The 26,203-nt window shown below is 44.9% G+C and overlaps 1 protein-coding gene across 1 annotated transcript; it reads right to left on the bottom strand.

The window, feature by feature from the left end:
* Positions 1–11,645: 11,645 nt before the first annotated feature.
* Positions 11,646–24,322, bottom strand: NPM1 (nucleophosmin 1). The gene is made up of 11 exons (XM_069869426.1): positions 24,164–24,322; positions 23,556–23,635; positions 20,498–20,617; positions 19,617–19,710; positions 19,210–19,313; positions 18,680–18,741; positions 18,121–18,175; positions 16,496–16,585; positions 15,496–15,597; positions 12,982–13,056; positions 11,646–11,996 (listed from the first exon to the last, which is right to left on the bottom strand). Exons 1-11 carry the CDS (start codon positions 24,225–24,227, stop codon positions 11,958–11,960), a joined length of 885 nt encoding a protein of 294 aa, XP_069725527.1. The 5' UTR covers positions 24,228–24,322; the 3' UTR covers positions 11,646–11,957.
* Between the last annotated feature and the right edge of the window lie 1,881 nt (positions 24,323–26,203).

Raw genomic sequence — 26,203 nt, 5'->3', positions numbered from 1 at the left:
TTTGTGCCAATTTGTGCTGAAAGCATCACATTTTCCTCCTTTCACAAAACCCAGAAAACACTCAGCAACCATAATATGGAAGTCAGGATCTCTTGATGAGGTTTTCAAATCCAAAGCAACCCACAAAGGACGTGCCCCTCTCCCACACAAACAGAATCTTCAATACATCAAGTTCATCGCCTGCTTTAAGACACCAACCTGTGGGCCAGGTCCTCAAAGACCTCAGGGTCTGAGTAGGACAATGTTTTACACCTGTATAACCTAGTGATGTAAACAGTATCAGCAGGGAAGTTCATGCTTTTCTGCTGTGCACCTTTAAGGTTGGATATAGAAATGCCGTTGGTAATAGATTTAGAATGGTTTTGGAATCCCAGCTGGGCTTCAGCTGGCAAGGAGACTGGATCCACAGGGAGCAAAAGGCACCCGGACACCTCAGACAGTGAACACTGTCAGGACAACACCTGAGGGGTGTTTTAAAGGGGGCACATTGGATTTTTCTTTTTTCAATTATGATAACACATCATTTCCAATCACACAAGTTCTTTATTTTAATTAGATCCAAGTTCTGTTTCTCAGCAGCCTGACAAAGCACTTCCATCTTTAAAATCCCCAAAATTACCTGGAGAATAATACCAATATTACGTTTCTCGGGCTACCAGCCCTGAAGAACATAGCTTAGCACAGACAATAGATGAAGCAGCTCACAGGTATCTGCGGAAAACCAGAAATATCACTTAGCTGCATGTTGCTATGAATATATGTGTGCGTGTGTATATATGATATTAAGAGCTCTGCACCCATGCCTGTCGCTTCACTGCTGAAAGCTGTGATAGGATCTGAATCCCAGCACAGTCAATGGTCACTGGAAAACGAACACCTTTATTTTAAGCTGATTATTTTTGATAGGGCACACTCAGAGTGCAAAGGCAGGCACAGCATGTTCCCCAGAGCTTGATGTTCACCAGGTTTCATGAAGCGAGGGGCAGGCCAGGTAGGGTCTCTGCACTGCAGGGCACTCCCTGGGATCTCCCAGGGTTACTGTCTTTCCCTCACACATGCAAATGCCTGAATTAAGACTGCGTCCTCTCTGGATTAGTGACTGCTCTTCAGCAGCTCAAATCAAAGTCTGAGCAGCGTGACCTTTCGCTTGCAGGGCTGCGAAGGTGCCCCCGGTGAAATGAGTTTCTCTTGCCCTGCTCCAGTGGTCCATATCACCCAAGGAGCGGGCATTTGACACAGCATGAAACCCATTCAATAGGGCCGAGGACTTAGCAGCATGCTTGAGTGGGAAACCTTCCCACCCACTGGACAACCCTTTGGAATGTGAGTGAGAAGCCAGCAGCAAAGGCTGACGTGGGATCTGGCCCCGCTGCACCTGGCACTCTAGGGCCCTTCCTCCGTTACAGCTGAGATGTAAAGGAAATATAAAAAGCCCAGGCTGAGTTTTCCAAAGCCCAAGTTCAGCTCTGCATCGCAGCCCTGCTGCTGGTGGTTGAACCTGTGCAAACGCTCCCGTTACCTTCCGCATCTCTGGCCTTGGGTCGTTTCAGAAAGCAGCTCTTACTGAAAACCAGCTTAAGGAGAATTTCTACATTTGAAACCCTCAATAAAAGGAAAGGCAACTTTTAGAAGGGCTGGCACGTGTATTCTGTCTTTATCCAGTTGGTACACTAAAAGGCAACTTCATCCCAAGGTAAGAAGGAGTTTTAGAAGCACTTCTGCCCCGTAGCCCAGGCAGGCAGGGAGGGGAGGCTTTGCGATTACTGATAAAAGGGTCTCCTCAAAAAAAACTCTGCACCAATACCCAGGAGGACAGGACTTAAGCCTTAGCAGCATAACATTCAGCTACAACCTTGGGAGAGGAACAGTGAAGAGCAAACAATGAGGACTCTGATTCAGACAGCCACAAAGTGGTGAGCTGAAGCCCTGATTTGAAGCACTGGAAGCACAAAGCACAGAGATGCACGCACACACACACATATATACACACACACCCCAATAGACACACACATAACATGCATGAAAACTCTGCGAGCAATTTGCAAGTCATCACCGTGGGAGGTGGCAGTCAGGCCAGCAGCCCTGCTGATACTCACACATGGGAGAAGAGAGCAAAAGGCCATGCAGAAGGTTAACAAGCAGAGCTGTAGTTTCTAAATGAAAATGCATCCCCTGAAACACAGAGTCCTGCAAGGAACCGCTTGGGAAAAATGCAGAGAGGGGCAGCAAAGGCTTTTTTTCCTGCAGCCCTCTTCACCCCAACGTTGCTACTGCAGCCTGCGATGCTTTCCCTGCATTGTACCGGTAGCAGCTCTGTACATCCACGTCAGCAGGGTTTGAGCACAAGAAGAGCACACGATGCTTTGGTCTTCAGCAATTCTTGTGCTTTGCAGCCAGAGGTGGTCCATAGCTTCACCACGGGCCATCAAACAGCTGCTGCGAGGCTGGAAAGCTGCTGGGCGCTGGTGCTCAGCCCCTGGAGCTCCCCGATTCCACCGCGTACCAAAAGGCATAGGGAAGGCTCACTGATCAGTTAATTCCAGATGGAATTTAGGTTTAAGCACGCTGAAGTTTCTCCCTGGACGCGAACAGACCATGTTCTGAAGGAACAAAAGGAACCCAAAGCATAATCATTAGCGTATACACTGAGCTGAGGGAGATCAGCACAGCCCCAGCACGTGTCTGCAATTGCTCTGCTGGTTGCCTGGACTTGGAAAATGCATGGAGGCATCAGAAACTAAACAAAACGCCAAACAAATGCATAAATACAGCGAAAGCAGAAATGCTGACTTCCCACACCAACCATCTGAAACATTAAATCAGAACACATGTAACAGAGGTTACCTTCATTACACTACACAAAGAACCCAAACCAGTGTGTTTGCTGCAGGGTGCCTTATGCTCACTGAGTTTTTCCACTTGTGACCATCGAGCGGTGCTTTATAAGCCCCACAAATGAGATGAAAACCTGGAACACGTGAACTGCACCGTGCCACGCCAGCCAGTGCCATTAATCCCTTGCGGTGACCCAGGACCTGGGTGGGTTAGGGTATCAGTCAAGAGACCTGGAGACTGGTACTGCTGAGATGCAGGTGTGGCATCACCCCATCTTTTTAGCACAGTATTTGCCATTTAATAGCTGTTGGGAAGCCCAGCTGGAAAGAGGTGAAGGTCTCTAACTGGAGCCTGGGTAAAGATAACACATACATCATCGAGCATTAAGAGAATAGCTGTAAGGAATGATCTAAAGTCCCTTAATGGTGAGTGAGAGCTCACACAGAGGTATCAGCCCAGCTTTGCTGGAGTTTTCTGTGCCATGACCAGGGGAAGCCTCTGTTGGCCACCAGGAACTCCTCCTGCCTTGGAGAATGAAGACCGAAAAAGCACATAATCAACTATAAACAAACATAAAATATCAGAACAACGGAACAACATAAAATAAATAAGAAATACAAATAATAGGATATCAAGCACAGGAGCTTTCATTCTGTAGCATTAATTAGAGGGACAACAAACTGTGACAGGTTTTGGTGGGGTGGAAGGGGAGGGACCTGGGGCAGGGCAAGCACCGAGCCCTGGGAGGATGGAGGTGGCAATGAAACCCCCAAAGCTGCAACCGACCAGGCCAGCGCCGCGGTCAGGGCATCCCAGCTCCAGAGAGAGCAAGGGATGCTCCCAAGACCTTCTGCAGTCAACAGCTCTTCTTGGATTTCTTGGGAACAGAGGCAAGAGCAGAATCTGTTCCAGCTCTAGACCGTATGAATGTCTCATGGTCCCACACAAAGGTAGAACTCAGCACGCTACAGCCCTTACTGTGATGTGGATCGTTACTTCATCAGAGACGAAAAACAAACTAACAAAGCTTCTTACTCAGACGCCACGGTTTCAAGGTTCACAAAGGTTTTTCTCCACTGAAACACCTTCTGGATTTCAATGGGATTTGGGAACTGAAACCTCAGATCCCTCTGAAAGCTCCAGCACACTCGTTAAATAAGTCTCAGTGCTTTATCACCAGAGGAATGAGGAAAAAGCAAGCTCTGAAAGTGACGGACATCCCAAGCTGAAGGAGAGAAATATGGACTAGTGCCATGCCTCGGGCAGCCCACCTCCGGCACCCAGGGCCCCCTCAGCCAGTGCATGGTCTCCTCACCTCCCCGTCTGGCCACTCATGTTCTGATGTCCTGCCAGTCCTGCACAGGGAAGGTGCCCATGGGCTCCCTTTGGTCCCACCACCCAGGAGCATGACAGGTAATCTCTGAAAGCACTGGGCAGCTTCTTGAACGCTTCTGAAGGGGGGCAAGAAAAGGCAAACCTCTGCAGACAACCCTACACAAACCAGTGGGAAATTCCTCTTTCCAGACTTTGCAGTGCATTAAATCCTAGGGCTTGGCTCCTTGGATTTATATTCCTCCATGGTTTCATTTTTCCCTAAAAAAAAAAATAAAAAAATCACAAGCTGTTAAGCTTCAAAACTTAATATTTCCTCAACTTGGAGCTTTTCAGCTCAACAGCTCTTAAACATAAACCTTTTTGACTGAAGTCTCCTGAATTAAGCTGTCTCCAGCAAGCCATCATCTCAATTCCCATCTGCAGAGCCTCCTCCTCTCTGGGACAGCAAATCCCTCCCCATCCCACCATCCCAGGCTCCTGACCACTGCCCCTGTGCTGCTGTCTTACAGGCAGAACCTTGCGTGGAGGCTGCATGACCACGTGTCCCCCCACAGCTGGCACGTGCCACCCCTGGGGCAGTTGAGGCTTGATGTGCACACAGCTGCGGGCACTGATCAACAAGTGATGTCCTGGGCTTCTCAATGCCTCCTGTCATAGAATCACAGGATGGTTTGGGTCGCAAAGGACCTTAGAGATCATCCAGTCCCACCCCTGCCATGGGCAGGGACACCTCCCACTGGATCAGGGGCTCCAAGCCCCATCCAACCTGGCCTTGAACCCCTCCAGGGATGGGGCAGCCACCACTGCTCTGGGCAACCTGGGCCAGGGCCTCCCCACCCTCACAGCAAAACATTTCTTCCTAAAATCTCATCTCAATCTGCTCTACTCTCTCTCAGCTCACCATCCTCAGCCGCAGCAGAACCGAACGAGCAGCCTCGGAGCAGCTCATGGTGGGCCTTGAGACACAGGGCAGCTCTTTCTGAAAGCACCGAAAAAAGTATGTTTGAACTGATCCTTCTGGAGAGGCCACATCTTGCTTCAGAACAAGAACTCAAAAATGCAACAGATAGGTGAGTCTTCTTTAGTATTTCCACAAAAATACAGGCAAACATGGTTGTTTTCTGGAAAATCAGTGTCACGGGTAAGCAGAGACATCTCTGCAAGTTACATTTTCCCAGGACACGCACCAGCATCTTGCAGCCCTAAGAACACATAATCTATGCAGAAGCGTAGAAGAAGGAGCACCAGGTTTTCAACAGTGTTCAAGTTTTTCCTAGAGACCAAGAGCATAAGGCTAACCAGGGGAAGTCAGCGCTGCTCACAACAGCGATGGACTGGAGGAGGAACTGATAAAGACCAGAAGTAAGACAGAGAGGAAAAGCCTGAGGAGCAGCGATGGGCAAAGTTAGCAAGGATAAGGCTGTGTCAAGATCTAGAAGTGGGAATGAGCTGGAAGAGACTATTCAGAACCATAAAATTAGAGAGAACATGCACAGTCTCCTACTTTGGGACCTTAAAAAAAGACAAGACCCCCAGCCTCCCTGTCCGTCCGTGGTCTCTGGAGATCACAGGGGCCGAGTCCCCTTTTTCACAGTGGGGATCCCGTGACACGTCATTGCCCATAGCTAGGAAGGGTGGAGTCATTTCGTTAAAAGCAATTTCTGTCTGGAGATTTTGAAGGGAATGCTTAGAAGGGTGGTGGAAAAAAGGACTTAAGGGGCAGGGAAGTACCCTAAAGGCCAGAGGTGGTCTTATTACAAAATGGGAAGCTTTAGCTATTAGCTGTAGTTGTACACACACACATTTACATACAGGGAACAGCTAAAGCAGCAGGTACTGCAGGAAGCCACACCAGGACGCTGTTTTCCACTACTGCCTCAATACAGTGCGATTTCTGTCACTGCAAGTCTCTCAGGAAGGACAACCTTGGAAGAATATCACAATTACAAGCTTGGGACGAGCATAAAGAGTAATGGGAAAGAAGTTACAGGATCAGGCATGGATAAAGGTGGCTACAGCAGAGTGGTGCCAAGTACCTCGACAAGCTACAATCTGCCTTCAACTCTCCCTGCAGTTATTTTTCATGGAAAAAGAAGTCAATTAAAAAACCTCAGGCTTAAGCTTTGAAAAATTATATCCTCATTCAAGAGGAACTAATTTTCTCTTAAATACCAAGTAAGGCAACAGAATTAGATTGGGATCGGCAGGCTTACAGACCCAGCAATTAGTTGAAGGGGTCTTGACTAAGACTGTAGGACCCTTCAAACAAAATTACCTTCAGTCTAAAAAAGACAGTTTCTAGTACCAGAGCAACCCAAACACTGATTTGCATTCCCTTGGCTGGACAAGTCTCCAAGCAGCACATCGCTGCCCACGTGAACACCTCTGGTAGCAGCAGGCACTGCTAGGGTTCCTCTGCTGAGCCAACCCACTGAGGGTCTCCTTTTCTCCTCATTCTTATTTTTCACCCTCGACCAGTTTGATTCATTGCCCTTTCTCCTTCTTTGTTTTCTTGCAGGATCCTTTTCCTATAAAGGTTCTCTGGCCCAGTTAGGGAGAACCGACAGAAGTGGTGGAAGGGGAAAAGAAAGGGTTTCTGAAGAACGGAAGGAGCAGAGCAAAAATCATCCCCATAAAACTGTCCACAGGCCATGCATGCATACAACTAGAAAAGTCCAGTGGTCTCCACAACAGACTTATATCATCTTAATTAACATTTAATATATTTGATTGATTAGTTTGTCCAAATAAGGTATGGCTTAAAATCCACTCTTAAAACCACTTGGATAACAGACAACGCAACAGCCACCCACTGAAGAGCTAATCCAACACAACGTGCAGAACTGCTCCCACAAGTGTAAATGCAGATAAAAACCAACTAGCAAGTAGAGAGCAGGGGATTCCCTCTGCTGTCTGCAAAAGGAAGGACAAGGCAGGCCCTCTCAGACACATCTCCGAGTCCTGTAACACTTCTCCTGTGTCCTACCGCACAAGCTCAGCTCTCCTCATTCAGATTACGAGAGCCAAGACTCAGACAAAGCAACCCTTAATAAGTACCAGATCAGAAAACCTCCAGACCTCACTCAACACAACCAACTGCGCTCGCTGCTGCTTGCCAGGACCAGTAGACAAGGACAGGGAACTGGGGCGCTCGATCCATCCAACACCGAGCTCCAAACCACCCAACTCATTTGCAGCTTTTCCTATGACGCTTTATGAGTAGGGCCCATTCTTCTAACTCCCCTTTGGGAAAATGGCAAGAGGAATAAAGATCTATGTGCTCGTTCCACAGGGAAAGAGGGAAGGAAAAGTTTGGGAGTTTGCCTACTAGTCAGTAATGGCAGACTGGAAGGAGACAGGACATAGCTTGGGGTGTCAGGGTAAGATTTCTAGTGGAGAGGACATAAGAGCATGTTCCAGCATGAACCTAGCCCCCGAGGGACTGTCTGGGTGGCAAGAAGCCCAGAACCGCCACCCATCCTGGCCCTGTTTTCCATTACCTCAGCCCACACACACTCCCTTCCACCCTCCTGCCAGCCCCGCTCAAGTTGTTCCTCTCCAAAGGCTGCAACAATTGCTGAGCACAGGCAAAAGAACAGAGCCCCATACTCACCACAGCACTTCGGATCCAAGACACCGTTGTAGCAAGCTGGCTTCCTTTACAGGAGCAAACAGAACCCCAGGACAGACCTCGGAGTGCTTCTTGAACACCCCAAGAAATAAGACCCAGACGAGCAGTGTGGCACAGTCAGCACGCTGAAGGGAAGGGATGCCATCCAGAGGGACCTCGACAGGCTGGAAAGGTGCAAACCTCATGAGGTCCTGCACCTGGGTTGGGGCACTCCTGAGGGGATTAAGGCACGGACTTCAATCTGATGGATCAAAGATCCTTTATTGAGTTAGCTGTTTCTTTATATACCCTTTTGGGTTACGTAACAGGCTGTCCACGAGGCTATCTACAGTGCGTTATTGGCTAAAGGTAGCTGTCCATAAAGCTATTACTAACATATTATTGGCTAAACAACTGCACATGCTAAAAAACCAAGTCACACTAAAATTAACTATGTTGATATTTTTCTTCTTTTATTTTTCTCTCAGTTGGTACTTGTTCCCACCAAACTAGCTCTTGTTTTTGTCTCAGCTGGCTCTTGTTTATCAGAAAGCTGTCTCTTCTTCCCACCGAACTAGCTCTTATTCTCCTCTCAGCTTTCTGTTTCAAAGTCGTCAGAGTTGCTCGATATCAACAAGGCCTACAGCATCAAGTCCTTCTTCCCTGTAAAATGTCTCCACACAATCCCAAGAACAATTACAGGCTGGGCGGAGAACCCACCAAGAGCAGCCCTGAAGAGATGGACTTAGGAGTGTTGGTGGATGAGAAGCTCAACAAGAGCCAGCAATGTGCACTTGCAGCCCAGAAAGCCAACAGTGTCCTTGGCCGCGTTCAAAGAGGTATGACAAATGGGGCAAGGATTCTGCACCTCTACTTTGCTCTCGAGACCTCACCTGGAGTCCTGTGTTCAGTTCTGGAGTTCTCCGCACAGGAAGGACATGGATCTGTTGGAGCGAGTCCAGGGGAGGCCACAGAGATGATCCGAGGGCTGGAGCACCTCCCGCACAAGGACAGGATGAGAGAGTTGGGCTTCTTCAGCCTAGAGAAGGCTGCAGGGAGAGCTTAGAGCAAGCCTTGCTAGTACTTACAGGGCCCTACAGGAATGCTGGGATAGAATGAAGGGGAATGGTTTAAAGCTGAAAGAGGGGAGACTCAAAGTAGATATTACAAAGAAATTTGCTACTGTGATGGTGGTGAGGCCCTAGCCCAGGTTGTCGTTATCTAGAGAAGTGGTGGCTGCCCCATCCCTGGAGGTGTTCAAGGCCAGGCTGGATGGGGCTTTGAGCAATCTGAGGTGTCCCTGCCCATGGCAGGGGGTGGAACTGGATAGCTTTAAGGTCTCCCTTCCAACCCAAACCATTCTGATTCCATAATTTTTATGGAGAGAGGTCAAGGGACAGCCACCTGTAGAGGTGTTTTGCCATCCTATAAAGGCAAGGCAATTTGTTTTTCCCACGGTAAAGTAAGAAAGCCTGTGTTTGCATCAACGCACTGGACTACGTACATCCATGATCTCAAAGGAAACCATCCTCAAGGACCAGGGTCACACAGGCTGAAAACCTTCCACACAGCTACCGAATCACTACAGCTTTGCTGCAATTATGCCATTATTACCACGGGAAAACATGTTGCAACTCTACAGAAAGCAAGTCAGGAACAATACTGCACATCTGGCATTTGGGATCCCTTCTTCACCAGGTATTTTCACATCTGAGCTTTGAGGCTCTGCTCAAAGAAGTGGAAGAACCAGCAGCTGCACGTGAAAATCTTCAAAGATACGGCTGCAGCCCAGCAGCCCTATAGAAGCCATCGGATGGCTAGTCCCAACGGGAATGAGGTGTTTGGAGCTGCGACTGGCAGGAAGGTCAGGTCTGTTCCTGGGAGGGACAGAGCAGATAGCCACACAGCCCAGAGCAAGGGACAGCGAGACCGACCACCTCACACAGCCAGAGCTGGCAGAAAGCAGCAGGCAGGCTGGGGCCAAGCAATTATCCTTCTGATGACACAATGCAGGTGCCTCATGATGCTCGATGGCAGCCTGACACATCTACCTTACATTAATACCTTTGCTACAGCAGAAGAGTATCTTTTAATCTAGAACTGCCCCATGGAGCCCATCTTCCCCGACAACCCTCATGCCAAGGGCGGCTGTGCCCCACCAACCTGCTCTGGTCACCAGCCTAGAGACAAGGCAACACCCTGCCTTTTCTTAGAAGTTTAATACTCGGAATATTTTATTGGCTGGAGAGGCTCTTACTGAAATTACTGTACAATTTTCACTTGTTTCAGCCAAAATTGAGGGCAATTTTGCTTAAATGAGCCAGTCTGTGCCATTAGCTCTATTTCACCAGGGAAATCCACTCCTTGTGCATATGACATCATCTATTGACATAACCCCACCAAAACAGACATTTCAAACCTTTACACTCTGCCATTCCACATGCTGCAATTATCTCAGGCTTAAATGAATCTTTGACATCAGACTTGCACCATTTCACTTCTCTACCATGCACTTTACTTGGCTTTGTTTTTCCATGAAGAAGTATTTGCTTCTGGAAACCTGTATCTGTTTCCATCATGCCCAGAATCTCAACTATATGGACTGAAGTTTTTATAATAGCAAAACTTTAAGTTGACAATCTTGCAGACCAAATTGTATGTTCTGCTTCTAGAACAAATGGGGGGAAAAAGAACATGCAGTAAAAGGGAGATCCCATGCCCAATTAGCACAACCCAAAGTTTTTTACCACGTCTGGTGAAGGGAACTGCTGTAGGACCCTAAACGCACAAGTCCTTCAAGAAGAAAGCAGCTCAACTTGCTAAAGCCTGTTTCAATGTCTTTCTAATTCAAGTATCATTCTTCTGCTGCGAAAAATAGAAGCCAGTTACATTAGTTCTCACATAATTAAATTGAAGTTTAATAATTCCTATTAAACTGCTTAAGTGCCTTAAGTTGTTTTCTGTCTTCATATCATTACTGTAGATACTACACAGACATAGATACTACACAGACACAGCATTCAAGCATTTGAAATGATAGTGTTTAGACAAGAGCTTTGAGCCAGAGTTCAGTACCAGGTATGACACCCATGCCTGCCTTACGCTTCAGCTGGTAGAGCCTTTATACCTTGACATTTCTGCTTCACTTAACTAAGAATAGTCCAAAAATTTGTTTCAACTCAGCCTGTTGGCATAATTGGCAGGCAATTATCAGAGAAGACCCAAGGAACTGCAACAGGACTACCCACCCATCTGAGCTTCTGGGATTTGCCAGAGACTGGCACCACTTCATTACCAGGAATTTATCCCCTGGCATCGATTGCCCCCAGAGAGGTCTCAAAGTGCACTCTACAGCATTCAAGCTAACTCTCTTCTCCACAAAACTCTTACAGGAGTCATTATGCAAGACAACCTCGGGGACTGCAGACCCTCAGAGGAACAGCCTAGCCAGCAATTTCCAGATCACAAATATTACGTTTTACAAGCAGAGTCACAAGCCTTACAAACTTAGTTGTTAGACAGAAACCATAAACCAAACAGCAATGAAGCTGGTCAGAAACCAAGATGCAGGAAAGGCTGTTTGGGGCAATTACATAATTATTGGTCACTTCCAGACATGAACACAAGCCCTACTTACTACCTCAGTCTTCTCACCAATCACACTGCTAAAAGTAGATGTAAAGCTCATAGAATTGGAGTTGTTTTTAAAGTTGACAACATAAATGAAGCTATCTGATGTGTACTTGGGAAAGGAGAAGTAGCTAAAATACTTAGCAGTAGAGTTCTTAAGTGAACTTTAAAGCCCTGTTATCTCCTGGGTTCAGTATGCAGGCTACCCCCAGCCCATAAAAAAAAGAAACGATAGTACTTTATTAAAATACTAAACTTTATTTTTTTTCCACGTACATTTAGTCTCCCCACCATTTCCATTTGTCTGACCACCACCATGCCTTATCAAAACATTCCATACATACTTAAAGTGAAGCTGAGGGTGGAGTCCCGTCTTTAAAAACTAAACAGGCATTTTGGACAACACATTCTTGGCAAAGTAATCTGGATGACATTTATCAGACACGGTAGGGAAAGCTCTTTCAGCGTTTGTAAAAAGGACAGCCAAATAACGGTTACAGAAATAAGACTGCAGATTTTAATGAACTGTTTAAACTGTTTTCTTTTCTTACAGAGTCTGTCTCCACTGCCAGAGAGCTTGAATGACCTGGAAGTGTACACAAAAAGTTAGAAATTGAAATCCATTTACCTAATTATTTTCAGTTTACTACCTCCACCTACTCCACAAAATACTGACATTCAATCACAACAAAAAAATGCATTCCTTTCAGAGAAAAATAAGTTGAAAGCAAAACATTAGGTCCTTCTGCGAGAAGGCCGTTATTCACTGTTAAGTCACAATAGTAAGAATTCTGTGAAGGTAAGTGAGAGGATGGGTGTGGACCCGCTAGGCAAATATTGGCTGAACTCTGCCTACCCTGGCTCATGTCAGACCAACTCCAGTAGCTGAGGCTAACTGCTTTTAAGCATTTGTTCAAGAACCTATCAATCTGTCTATCAGACAAGTCTACTCTGAACCATTGAAGGAAGCAGGAAAGCAAAAGGAATTTTATCACTGGAAGAAAGTTTAAACTCACAAGAATTTTGATAGGGAGATCTAAGACACATTTTAGACTAGTTTATGTTAAGTAATAACTAATTCAGAAACTTGCTTCCTGATACCACCTTTTGGCTTGCCCTCTTACAAGAGTTCAGTTGACTTTGGGAGAAAATCTAGCCATAAAGCCATAATCTCCATCGCAAAACAGCTCCTCCTCCCAGACAACCTCCCCAACAAAAGGCTGAGCAGCAGACTGGTCTAGGTGGCCAAATTCAGCAGCAAGGAAAACCACAGCTCATTTCCTTAGCCAATATGGTGCCAAAAGGAAAATTCTGTGGGTTTAGTAAGCAAGAGATAATTTACCAACCATATAAAAGCTGGAAAAATGTAATAAAATATTAGCTTTACCTTCTTAGCCAACTAAACCCCTTAAAACTGTTCCCGTTTATTTAATTTGAAGTATTGTTTGTGGTTTGTAACCCTTTGAAACAGTCCAAAGCTTGTAAAGATTAAGAAGTGGAAAAGAATCCCTAAGTCAGGTTATAAAAGTTTTTTGGACTTTAGCATCTAAAGTTCCAATAAATACAGTTACCTTCTGGTCCTCCGTCCTGAAGCAATTCTTAACATAGTTAGCAAATTTAGGTTCCAGCTTTGGAAGGGAACAACCCTGTTTTGAAAAAAGCAAGCTTTAGTGTATGCAGGTCATTTAATGATTCCAATAAATAATAGCTCAGATCCTTTGCAATGCACATGGAATTTTTCTGAACTCACATGGCAACATGCCAAACCAATCTGCTTTTAAACTGTTTTTATAAGCTTGCTTCTCTACAGTACCCAGGTATTTCTCACAGGAGTGAATGCCTGCACACTGATGTGGCTACACAGGCATCTTCGCTCATGCTCAAAAGGACTACGCCAAGCATTCATCACTTAAGACAACCTTGCTTGCAGTCAACATCCATACGCTATTCAGATAAGCTAGAACTAGTTCTCTGTTCATGGATACAACTTGATACACCACATCCTTTACAGATAGGCTTTCAACTCCAGCTCTCTAAAGCAAAAAAATTATCTGGTCTCCCACCTAACCTTTTGAGACTCTTAAGAGATACTTGCTTATATCTCTCATCTAGTGTTCATTATCAACTCAATTGTACAAAGTAGGTTTATTTTCGTATCTCCAATCTTCACGTGAAATATAGCACATCTTTAAGAAACTTCAACTCACTTTCACGTGTCCCACGTGTAATATTTTCCCCATTTTTCAGGTACATCAGCTGACATTCACTCAATCAATTATGACAGCACACTGAGCTTCTACTCAGCACACCGCAGAAGAAACTAATTTTATATTCTAAGGAAACAAAGCTACATCAGGAATATCTGAAACTGCAACACTGCAATCAAAAAGCTTGGATTTGGACAACGTATTACCCCCAGATTCTGTCAAGTACTGATGCTTTTCTATTAGCTTGTTGACATCTACATACTACAGCAGTTCTGCTCCAGTCACTTAATAAAACAGTATTTTAAAGCTGCTAACTTGCTGGCTGTCAGCTAGAAGTGCTATTACATATGGCAATAGATAAACCTTTGCTTTATTAAGGGATGCTCTAGCCTCACCTTGGAAAACATCAACTTAAGCTGTCTGCTGTTGCTTCGACATAGTTGTGCTTACATAGCATTTCTGCATAAAAAAAACTCTTCAGCAACATGAAGTATATTCTAAAGCTACCTGCCAGTTATCTGCTCTGCACGCTTCCCCCACAGGGATGCCTCTTTTCTGTGAGACACTTGGCCACTTCTGCTTATGCTGCAGAAAACACTAATCATGGCTCCTGAGTCACGCAGAACTCCACCCAAGCATCCACCAGAACTGAGAGGTCAGTTTGACCTAGCAGAGCGATACCACCCATCACTGTCAGGTTCACAATTTAGGGATATGCATTCGATCCTGATCACAAATTGTCATTGCTCACTCTGCACCCACTCTATACTTTCAGTCTCATTTTGCATTCCTGGGACGAAACTGCCTCAACACCAAGACTCTAAAAGACAATCTTGATTATTTTCAGATAACCTGATTGCCAGTATAAGGCAGGGGGTGGGGAAGAGAGGTTTACCATCTCAGACCAAACTAAATCCAGATTTCTTCACAGGACCAATATCTGTACAGGCTTTAGCCAAATGTAAGTCTCCAGTAAAGGATCTCACTCAGCTACAAATGAGCATGTGATCCTTGTGATCTCTTCTGAGCTAGTGAAGTAAAATGAGAACTCAAGCTGGATGTTACAGTCATCGATGCTGATCCTCAACCAGCACACAGCTTTCCAAACTCAACTAAGAGGAAAAAGAATTGCTATTACCAGCTATACTTTTACCCAACCACCCCGTAACTCAAATGGCATTTTCTTTTTTCATACTTAAAGAGCAGCTAGAAAGAATACTCTCATGCATAACCATGAAGTGCTAGTCACAGCTGACAGCAACCAAAAGACAACTGGCTGCCTGCCCTGTGACCTTCCAAAGATGGAGCATCCATTGAGGGGAGAGACTCAATTAACCCCAGACCTCCAGTTCCAAAAGCAAACACTTTCAGGTCTTTATCGATCCATTAATGCATATCACAATCACCTGTCTCCCCCTTCTGGAAGTTACAAAGCCTTACAAGCACCTAGGTATCCACACTGGATACTGCCCTAAGACCAAGCAATTCCTGAAGAAATCTGTTTTACTCTAGTTGCCTGAAGTAAGACACGTACACTAGTTAAGACAACTTCAGAATAAATACCACCCAACATTGGTTGCTTTGTTTTATTTTATTTTGTGCTGTTGGCTTTTTTTAACTAAGATAGTTCATTAAGAAATACCAAATTACCAATCACCACTACTGGAAGAACACAAAACTAAAGTAGGCAGGCTTGCTCCTCATGAGCACAGATGCTTTTCTGTCCCAAGTAAGTTTTCATTTCTCTGAGCTTACACATCTATATACTCCTCTAACAGCTCAGCAGTGTTACATGTAACTGTGTCTAAACAACATACAACTCTGATCTGCAGAAGTAGAAAGATAAGGCTGACAAACCTGAATTTCCCCAAAACTCACCTTATCTACAGATGCTTGCATTTTTGCTTTAATCTCCTCTAACGACAGAGGGACTTTTGGTGTTTTTGGAGTTAGAGATTTATCCTTCTTGGAATCTGGAGTCTGAAAACGATTAATTTTGTTAGGAACTTGCACATAAATAAAACTGCTTAGTACACAAGATCAAGTTTTCCAAGAACATTAAAACCTGCTGTAGAATTTTTAAGGAATAAAAGAAATAGACATCATAAGTACTTCAGATAGTTTTCAAAAACCTGCAAAAGTCAAATCTGTGCTTCAAACACATTCCTCAAAGGAAAATAACATTCAAGTTTGTAGTTACTACAGTTAGCATAGCTCTTGTTTCACAGTTTTAAGCAAGTGCCTACACAGTTCTTTCTCCCAATAAAAATGAAACTGAAAGTGACCCAAGTGTTCAGTGATTTGGAGTTTACTCCACAACAGCAGACTCGGGCGTGCTTTAAAAAGGCAAGTAGCTGCACTGCTTTTCAGATGCTATCCTGACACCATCCATCCCACATCGATTTCTCTATTGGCCTTCCTTGCACGCATTTTCAAGTACACACTAAGGAAAATCTGCATAATGAACACAACTACAAAGCAACTGAGCAAGGAAATTGTTAGTTCTCAAATGGATCAGTTGAGTAAGACCCCCTTAGCAGCAGCAGCAGCCTGCTGCTGCACTACAGAGGCCCAGTTAGCACTTATCCTCTGTACAAGTGGCCACGCAAAAGAAATATTTGTATTTTAAACTGTGGAGTCACCAATACTCAGAATGGACAGCATGTCTAGCTTCAAATCTTGGCTGTTGCAGACATACACTGAGCACTGAAGAGTTTCAGAGGGGAACATGAAGCAAGCCATGTGCAGAATCCCCAGTGCGCCTCATACGAATTCACATTTAATGCAAGAGTCAGTACAGTACTTAACATTATTGTCATGCAAGAAGCTAGATTCAACACTAGAATAAACGTTTGTTTTACTCATTGTCTTCACTCACTTTGGATTTCGATGCTGGTGTGGACGGCTTAGAGTCTTTTCCATTTTGCTTTGCTTTCTGCATATTTTTTCCTGCAGCCTCACGGACAGGCTGAAAAGAAAACATTCAAGCTCATTCACTATGAAAAACTGCTAGTAAACGCTAAGATTTTAGACATAATACTCAAGACTTGGTGACAAATACACACTCTTTAACCTCGAATGAACAAGCATTCTCATTGCCCATGCAACATGATCAGCGTCCATTATGTAAGCAAAAAGCACTTATGTTCCACAAACACAAATGAAAAACTGGTGTAGCACAACACATAGCATAACCAAGATCAAGTTCTGTTCCAATACCATAAAACCATGTGGGACCTCCACCACATTTTCCTTACACATCACATCTTTCCTTACTTGATACCAGGCAGACTTTATGGGGCAGATACTGCTTAAGACTAATTCTAGATGGCAGAACAATTCCAAGAACTGACTCAGTGCTACCTGGTTTTTCTAACACACCCATTACCTATTGCCTGGCATTTCACACAGAAACACTATCCAGAATGTATATTTAAAGAACTGGGCTCTTCTATCTCTAAATAAATCAAGGGACCACTTTGTTCAGTCACATTGGACATGATCAGATAGCAGGAAATCTGCAGTTTGGATTGTCTTTAACAGGCCTTAAACTATTGTGCATTACAACCTACAGACATTCCTTAGGACAGAGCAACATATACTGAACGTTAAACGTTTGTTTTTGAACTTCAGGTATGCAAATATAAATTTAAATCAAAGTACCTTCTTCAAAATATCTTCTACCTCTGCAACAGCTAAGCTGTCTTAGAGCTCACTTCACCACCAGATGGCACTCAAGGGCTGAGCAAATTTCACCTTTGAGCCCCGCCTGAAGCAAACCTTTCCAATGCACTCACACATTCACAACCTTTACTTAAAGTCAGGTTGCTAATAGAGCCTTTTTCAGAGCATGCAGGACTGAGACAAAACATAATTCATATCTTGGAGCAGGATTTGCTCGCTGTCCGATAGCCATACCCATACAGATGCCGTTAAGAACCCAGCCACCCCTCTGCAGCAGGTAAATATAACATGGATTGAAGGTGCATTCACACTGAGGTATTCTAATGCCCTATTGCGATCTCTTTTTATAGTCTAAGCTAAATCAAAAGCATCCCACTCACACATTTGAAGCACTGCATTCACACATTTGATGTAAGGGACTATGTGCCCAGTTACTGTCGTCCCTTCTACTAGTACCTACTCAACTGTAAACAGAACACTGCACAAAGGACACATCAATTAGCTTCTGTGTTACAACAAATGCAGTGTTCAAACCTAAACAGCTATCTCACCTATGCAAATACAGCTTCTCCTCCCATTCTGCTTTAGGGGTCTTCACATGAATCCTCAAAGATGACTCAATCAGGAAAATTAATTTACACCTATTAGTAAGTGAAGAGGTGTTAGCACTTGCTCCCCCCTGTCTGAATAAACTCAACTGTAGATTTCAAGTTCATGGGTGTTATCACTCACTTCCTCTCAAGTTCATTAAACAAGCTGTTTAATCCTTCATGGATGAAGTGAAGGAGGACACAGTGTGCGTGTACATACGACACTTACTTTCTTCACTGGCGTTTTCACTTCTTCCTCATCATCATCCATGTCATCCTCATCACTGCAATTAGAAAGGGTGTCAGCAGACTTCAATACTACTTACAGCTGTAACCACATGCAGGAATTTGTCTCCCCTCTCTATAGAGAGATTTTATTCATGAAGGAAGCAAGGTATGTTTTTAAGTCTACTTTATACCTTGTCTTAACACATGGCAGTGCTAGGTCAAATACTCTACTTATTCCTCCTACAGAAGCTACATGTGTCCCCTTCTGCTTTAATACTGAAGGCATATATTTTAGGACTTCCACTACTACTAATAAAGAAATTCTAAATATACAAAAAGTAATTCATTAATCACACAAAACTTAAGTTTTATAACCCAGTGTATGTCATTTTAGTGATAGTAATTTAGATTGCATTGCAGGGAAACTTGAGACGATTCTGCTTTTTCGTAGCCAAGATAAAGTAGCTCACTCACTTCACATCAAGTTATGTTATACAATTCATCCCCTGAAATAGTTAACGCTGTATCTCAAAATACATTATCAAAACAAGAATACATACTCCTCATCGTCGTCCTCATCTTCATCATCATCTTCGTCATCTTCTGACAATTTTGCTTTTTTCTTTAAAAAATAGCAAGTATGTGAAATGTCAATACCATTGTCTTAACAGCAGCCTTGCTCCACAACAATTTGTGGTGCAATTACAAACGTATCTTACAATTCCACTAAAAATCGGTTCAAAGTAACAAAACAAAAAGCTACTGACAAATTTACAGCACGCCCTGAGCATATGAACCTTTCCTTCAATACTACTCTTGCAGTATGCTGATGCTTTGGCTAGAATCTGCACACTCAGTTACTGCAGCGGGCAGAACTTCCACATAGAAGTAGCCTTTGTATTAGCCCTTCCAGCAAAGCTTTGGAAACTACCTGAACTTTACTGTATTTCAAAACAACTCTTTCCCCTGATCTCAAAAGACCACAGGTAGGTAAATCATAGCAAGCCATCTACCTGCTTACTGCTAGAGGCAGCGTCCATATCCATCCAAAACACAGTTCTGCAGACAAGCTGACTGGAAACACACATACCTGTGGCATTTTAGATCCTCCTCCACTCGCTGGTCTCTTTGTTGAAGCGTTCACTATTTTTGCATCATCTTCCTCATCATCTGATTCTGGTTCTTCCTCTAATGCTGATAAAATGATGGCAATATGTTAAAAACTGCCTCATTTAACAATGTTTAAAACAAGGAACCTAGCAGCTATTTTTAAAGAGAGAAATTAGAACTCAAACTGCAAGGCTGACAAACTCCCCTTATCCATGCAAAACGATGCAAGAACAGGCATGCAAGCTGTGCTCCTTCATCCTACAGTTACCTTGTGCCTTTGAAAACAGTGATTTTATGGTTCAGAGGGTCAGTACTGGAGAACGTACTGTCTGAGATAGCAGATACATTACTCAAAGATCACAGGTCAGTAAGCAAAGCAACACTTACCAACGAGATGCTGGCCACTGACGTAAACAGGCCCTGAGCCACATTTCAACCGCAATACCACTGGTGGTGTGATCTCAAAGCCACCTAAGGAAACCTAGGGACAAAAGCATCGTTGTTTACTCCAATACTGAGGGCAAAGTGTACCTAACAGACAATCCATTCAAAGGAAACCAAGAGCACCAACATTCAGACTCCAAGGATAATAGTTACTCCAAGTTCTCATCTGACAGAGCATTCCAGAAGCATTTAGAGTCAAATGAGGGTCAATAAGCCACAAGAGCATTTACTACACTCTCCTTGCTTATCCTAATTAAAGCTGACTTTTCAAAGCCAGACCAATGCATATGTTTATACTCCTCCTGACAGTCAATGCCAATTTCAACTTTATCCACTACACCTGCCCACAGCATTGTGCATGAGCAACACTGATCAGAATTATGTTCCAGATGGCAGGAAAGACAAGTAGGGTGCTGCCAAACTAAGAGAGGGTAGCAGTCATCTTCAGAATATCTCAAGAGCTTGGGACCTGCAGAAAAACTAGACTTCTCATCCCAGGCTGAAAGCAAGCAACGCCAGCTATAGATGCATCTTCTCACAAACGCATACATTTGTATATAGGGATCACACACATAATTACTAGCACTTCTTAAAAAAAAAAATGCATATTTTGAACCAAAGCCTACCATCTCTGGATGACCAGTCTAGCAGGCACAAAAAAGTACATTCATATATAGCTTGTATTTACTGCACATGCCAAAGCTGATGCTTGTCTGAACACACTGACCATTGTGCAGTTTCACTAAAATTCAGTAAACCAAAACCATTCACAACTATCTTATATCACCAAATATATAGCAGAATTTTCCAAGTCCTGTACTTACCGTGGGCTGCACTGACATTTTCAGAGATGCCAGTACTACTTTAACAGGGTTGCCTTCATAGTCCAATGCTTCTGCTTCTACAACATGTAATTCGTCTTTGGCTCCAGCCCCTAAAGTAACCTGTGAAGTAAAGAACAGGGCACATTCTGAGAACCTTCCAAAACATTCTGAAGCCTTTTAAACCTACAGCCACTGTTCTGAATCTTTTAAGACTGAAGCATCCATTTCCAAGTATGATTCCATTGCGCTCCTCCCTGAGCCAAAACCCTCCTCCCCATTAGCACTGGCACTTGCAAGGTGACTCTCGAGGCGTGTGTTTTGATGTGAGTGAAAAGCAGACCTTCTGCTACTGGATTATTGCATTGGGAAGCATCAGTGACGAGTCCAGTGAGCACAACATCGGACCCAAAAGAAAAAGTACAAGCACAAGCCTAGAGGAAGGGAAACAACTGCTATCTCTACTACGGAATCACCACCTTTATCCTTCTGCTTCTGGCCATGTTTTGTCTTGACAATTGCTTCAGTTTATCATACCGCACAGTTCTTGCTTACTTGACATTCAACAAGGAGTTAAGTTTGAACAGCTGCTCAGTTCAGCACTGCCATTTATGGGACCCAAGAGCTGATGTCCCAGAGCATTTCAAAACCCACATATCTGTGTTCCTTACACTGGGTACATGTGTGGCACTTTCTGAAGTTTCAAAAGTCATAGCTGCAGGGAAACGAGTGAGTGACAGTTGTGGGACAGGCTTGAAAATCCAGTTCTCTCAGCCTCTGGCATCTGAGTCAGTATTACATGCAAGAGACATGAAAATCAAGCATCCCTTTAAGCACTACAATTATTCCCAAGACAAGCAAACAAGGCTCTTTGTTTCCTTTCTCAACATCCACAAGAAGAAAGTTTTCCACCCTCAGTGGAAGGTGTGGGTGTAAACACTTCAGGCAGAGGCAGACAATTCAAATTTCCGTTCTCAAAGAGCTGAGTTTAGGCAGGCTATAATGATCCAGACTAGACGTATCAGACTGAAAGCTGAGGAACAACATATAGGATTTACTACTCCTGCCAAGTTTTGTTACAGTAAATTTAAAAAGGTAAAATTGCTGCTCTGATCTCACTTTCAAATGAGTTGAGAACACAAAATCATTCAGCTGGTGGGACTACTTACCAGGAGAAAAATTTAAGTGCATGCTCTTCACCCTTCAGTTACTCCTGTCATTTGCACCAGTCAAAGCAGTACTGCAGCCCTTATTAATTTATTTACCAAGTAACTGCCAAGTATCCATTCACATGCTTAAATTTCTACACTGAAGGAACACACACTTATAATAAATGGGCAATAAAACCATGACCATCCCACTTTATACTCTCAGCTATCGTCAGTAAGACATCTACAGAAACCCTCATGCCATTTTCTATCTCTACATGCATCAGTCCTACTCCCTTTCACATATACCCTTTTTTTTTCTCACCTCTTTCTGTGCCTCATATCCAACTCCCTCTTCACATCTGTATCTTAATTAACACATCAGTCAATCTTTATACATCCCATTTTCTATCAGGCACACAGATCAGCCACCAGGTATTTATCTTCCATTAACTCCCTTCCTCTACCTGCCAAAGCATACCAAAGCATTTTCTCTTTGTAGCTATGTCTAAGACCTTCCAAGTCTTAGCTATTTCAATGTCATTTCTGATGGATATCACCTTTTGCCTCTAAATAGTCTGGTTACTGAGTGAGACTTTTGCCCCACTACCCTGTAAACTAAGTGCCAGTATGCATCCTGCCTGCTTTGCTCCCATGAGGAGTGGACAGCATCAGAAGACACATTATAGCTAATTTTCCAAAACCAGGATCTTTGGATAAAGCCTCAAGTATCACTCAGTGACTAATTTCACCTGCACCAAAAAAACATTCAGATGCAAGAACTCTCTGCATGAACCTGTCCTACAAAAACTTCAGTGTTATATTCTTCCCTCAAAAGAAATTCTAATTAAGAACACATTAGTCACTGTGAACTCCAGGCTGTAATTTTTGTAGAATACAAGGACTGAAGACACATGATTCACGGAGTGGTAATGCCTCTGTTAAAGTGCTGTAACTACCACTGTGAATAAGTTTGAGGACCATTATTATTATAGTGTCCTGTAGGAAGTAACTCTGCTGTAAGAAGTAATCCACAAATTATAGACTCTTGTACCCAGTTATCTATTTGTATTTAAATAAATACAATAATAAAACAATGCAGAGGGATACTACAGCTTTTCCATTCCTTGCATGTGAAGCTGGGCTGTATTATCCTTCTGCTAACCAAAACCCACATGTTCAGCCCAGAACAAAGGCCTCAGAACAGTATCTTGCTTTACTGTGCTAGCAGAAAGGTCTAAGAACACATACAAGAACCCTCAGTGCACAGATCCCAATTTCGAGGAGCATCTTGCTCAGTGAGAAATCTGTTAGACTAATTATCTGAATGGAAGAAACCATTCCCCAGTTACATCTTTAAAGATGTCAACACTGAAGACAAACTGGAACATAAACCTTCCTCTCCCCTGTTTAGATTCTGTAATTAGCTGCTTATGGAAAAAAAAACCCTAGAATTATGTTTGGGAGAATACACTGAAAGGTTTTAAAAATTAGAGTTTCTAATTAGTTCTACTAAAATGCATGATTCCCGATAAATCATCCTTCCCCTGTGCTTTTGTAGCATGTGAACTACTGTATTACTAACCTCAGAGTGTATATTCTGGCCTTTGGTTCCATTTCCTATGCATTATTAATCTACTGGGACTAATTTTCAAACTTTTCCAGTTTGCATTGCGTTCTGCAAACAACGGAACATCACTGGTATTTTCAAACTTTTTTTTTTTTTCAATGCGGCAAGCATTTAAGGCGACATGGGATACCCAACTCCTAATTACAAGAGCTTGTTATTCCACATTCACATAAAACTCCCTTAGAAGAAACAAGTTTAAGGAAGTAAACTGCGTGTTAAAAATTCAGTTCTTAAAAATGCTACTTAAACAAAAACATCATTTAAAGCCCCAAACAATACTTGCCGTTCTCAAAGACAACTGGTGCTCGTTTTCTTCATCATCTACTTTGAACTGGTACTCTTTATCTGCCTTAAGCTCGCAGCCTGCGAAAACACGAGTTAATTATGAGCACGCCGGTTGTGGCCAGGCGCGGGCATTCACCGACCACCGCTTCTCCCTAAGCCCGCAGGGCAACCCGTGGGCCCCGAGGGACACACGTGGGGCGGGGAAAGCCCCGGCCGAGCCCGCGGCCTCCAGCCGCCCGCGTGCCTCTTCTCCCCCGTTCCCCGCGCCGCAGCCCGGGCTGGGCCTCCCCGCGGTGCGTGTGTGAGGCGGGAGGAAGGATGCGTGTGTGTGCGAGGGGCTGAAGGCCGCGGTGAGGCCTCGCGGCGGGCCCGCGCCGCCCTCCACGTGCTCGGCGCCGCCGCCACGTGCGCCAGGGCCGGGCGCGCCCCCTCCGCGTCCTTAGGAACGGGGACAACAGCGCGGGACCCGGACGGCTCCACGCGGGGCGCGCGGACGCGGCCACGCGGGGGGCGCGCGCCCCCCGCCCTCCCCCCCCTCCCCTCAACCCCGCCGAGGCGCGGCGCGAGGCCCCCCACCCCGCCCCCAAGGCCGCGCGGCCCCGTTACCGAAGAGGAAGGTCTGCGGGCGCAAGGGGCCCATGCTCTCCATGTCCATGGCGCTGTCCTCCATCTTTCTCGGCCTGCTCTGGCGGGGGACGGAGCGTGGCGGGATGCGGCGCGGCGGGCGGACACGCACTAAAGGAAGCCCCGCGCCCGCCCCCCTCCCAGATATAGCGCGCGCCGCTCTCGCGAGACCCGCGCCCCGACACTGCGCATGCGCCGTCTCCCTCTCTCCCCCCCACCCCCTCCTCTCGCGCGCCTAGGGCTGGGGGGCGCGCGCGCTTCCGTCTTCCGCGCGCGCCCCGGGCGGTGAGGGGAGCGCAAAATGGCGGCGGGCAGGGGGCGGGGAGCCTGCCGGGCTGCATGGGCAGGGCTGGGGCTGGGGGAGCTGGGCAGCCGCCCCGGGGAGGCTCTGCACCCGGCACAGCTCGCAGGATCCGAGGTTTGCGAGCCCCTGGCTCCCTGAGGGAGCGGAGAAACAAAAGGCGTAGTGCTCTGGGCAGGGTAACACACCCTGCTGCACGTGGGCTGGCTCCCAGAGCTGTAGAGGAATGGTAGAGACATAGAATCATTCAGGGAGGAAAAGACCTCTAGCATCGTCCATTTATGAGAATTAACTCATAAGTTTTGCTGCAGGTGGTTTTTATGTTTAATTATCTGGTCATATAAATCTCTCTTGTATCAGAGATAATATGCAGACGACCTCCAGAAATGGATAAATAGCCTGAAAGAATAAATGCTCTTTTAGAATTGCAAGAATTTCTATTCTAAGAGTGTGTACTTGCAGCCCAGAAGGCCAACCGTGTCCTGGGCTGCATCAAAAGAAGTGTGGCCAGCAGGTTGAGGGAGGTGATTCTGCTCCTCTGTTCCTCTCTTGTGAGCCCTCATCTGGAGTACTGTGTCCAGTTCTGGAATACTCAACATAAGAAGGAGATGGAACTGTGGGAATGGTTGGACTTGGTGATCCAGTGGGTCTCTTCCAACCTGGTTATTCTATGATTCTATGAATGGGTCCAGAGGAGGCTACAAAGTTGATCAGAGCACCTCCCTTACGAGACTGATCTGTAAGGTCCCTTCCAGCCCAGATTATTCTGTGAATCTATGATTTCTAAACCTCCCCTGGCACAACTTCAGGCCATTTCCTCTCATCCTATTGTTTATTACTTGGGAGAAAAGCCCAGTACTTGCCTTAGCACAACCTTACCTCCAGGAGTTGCAAAAATTGGTGAGGTCTCTTCTCAGCTTCCTTCAGTTCCCTCAGCCACTTTTCATAAGATTTGTGCTCCAGACACTTGAAGACCTTAAGCTGCCTCTGCCAGTGCCCTTCTACGTAGAGGAATGCACTGTTGCAGTGGAACACGCTTTCCATCTTCAGCTGGCAGCCCATGTCAGCTTTGATTAAAAAATAAGGTGCCCTTTTGCTGTCTCCATGCCTGTTCAGTGAGCTGCCCTACTGAGGTACTGCTCCCTGTGCCACCAGGCTCGGAGGGCCAGGGGCAACAACGTTTTGGGAAGTCCCTTCCTGCTGGAGAGTGAAGGGAGTGAACGACTCCATGTGAATTGGCATATGGGGACTTCTATGTGTCATGACACAACTGAAAATCAGATGTTTTCCTTTGTACTGAGAGCTACAAGCCCTGAGAAGACTTGCTTGTGCATTACCACAGTTATACCATTCACGGTCCTAAGCAGGACACACCTTTGAGTTCCTGCTCCAGGCTGTCCTCTTGTCCAGGGGCTCATCGTCTGATGCTGTAACCTAGCTAACTTCAAAGTTTCTTTGCCTAAACACTCACTATTCAAAAATTAAAGTCTATAACTTCTTAGTGTTCCTGTGTCACCGTTAATTTGTATTCGTAATACCTGCATTCATATTCAATGCAAGAAAATTCTGTTGCTGGAAATGAGACAAACTGAAACAAGAAACTGACACAGAGGTGAAATGAATCTTACCTGTCAAAACGTGGCAGTCACCTTTCTCACTCTCAAAATCTCAACCCTTTGAAAAACCATAATTACAGTTCTACAATACAAATACATTCAGCT

The sequence above is a fragment of the Phaenicophaeus curvirostris genome, chromosome 15 (assembly GCF_032191515.1).
Source record: "Phaenicophaeus curvirostris isolate KB17595 chromosome 15, BPBGC_Pcur_1.0, whole genome shotgun sequence".
Taxonomy (NCBI): domain Eukaryota; kingdom Metazoa; phylum Chordata; class Aves; order Cuculiformes; family Cuculidae; genus Phaenicophaeus; species Phaenicophaeus curvirostris.
Note: the sequence above shows the minus strand (reverse complement) of the source record. Positions and strands in the feature narration are given on the sequence as shown.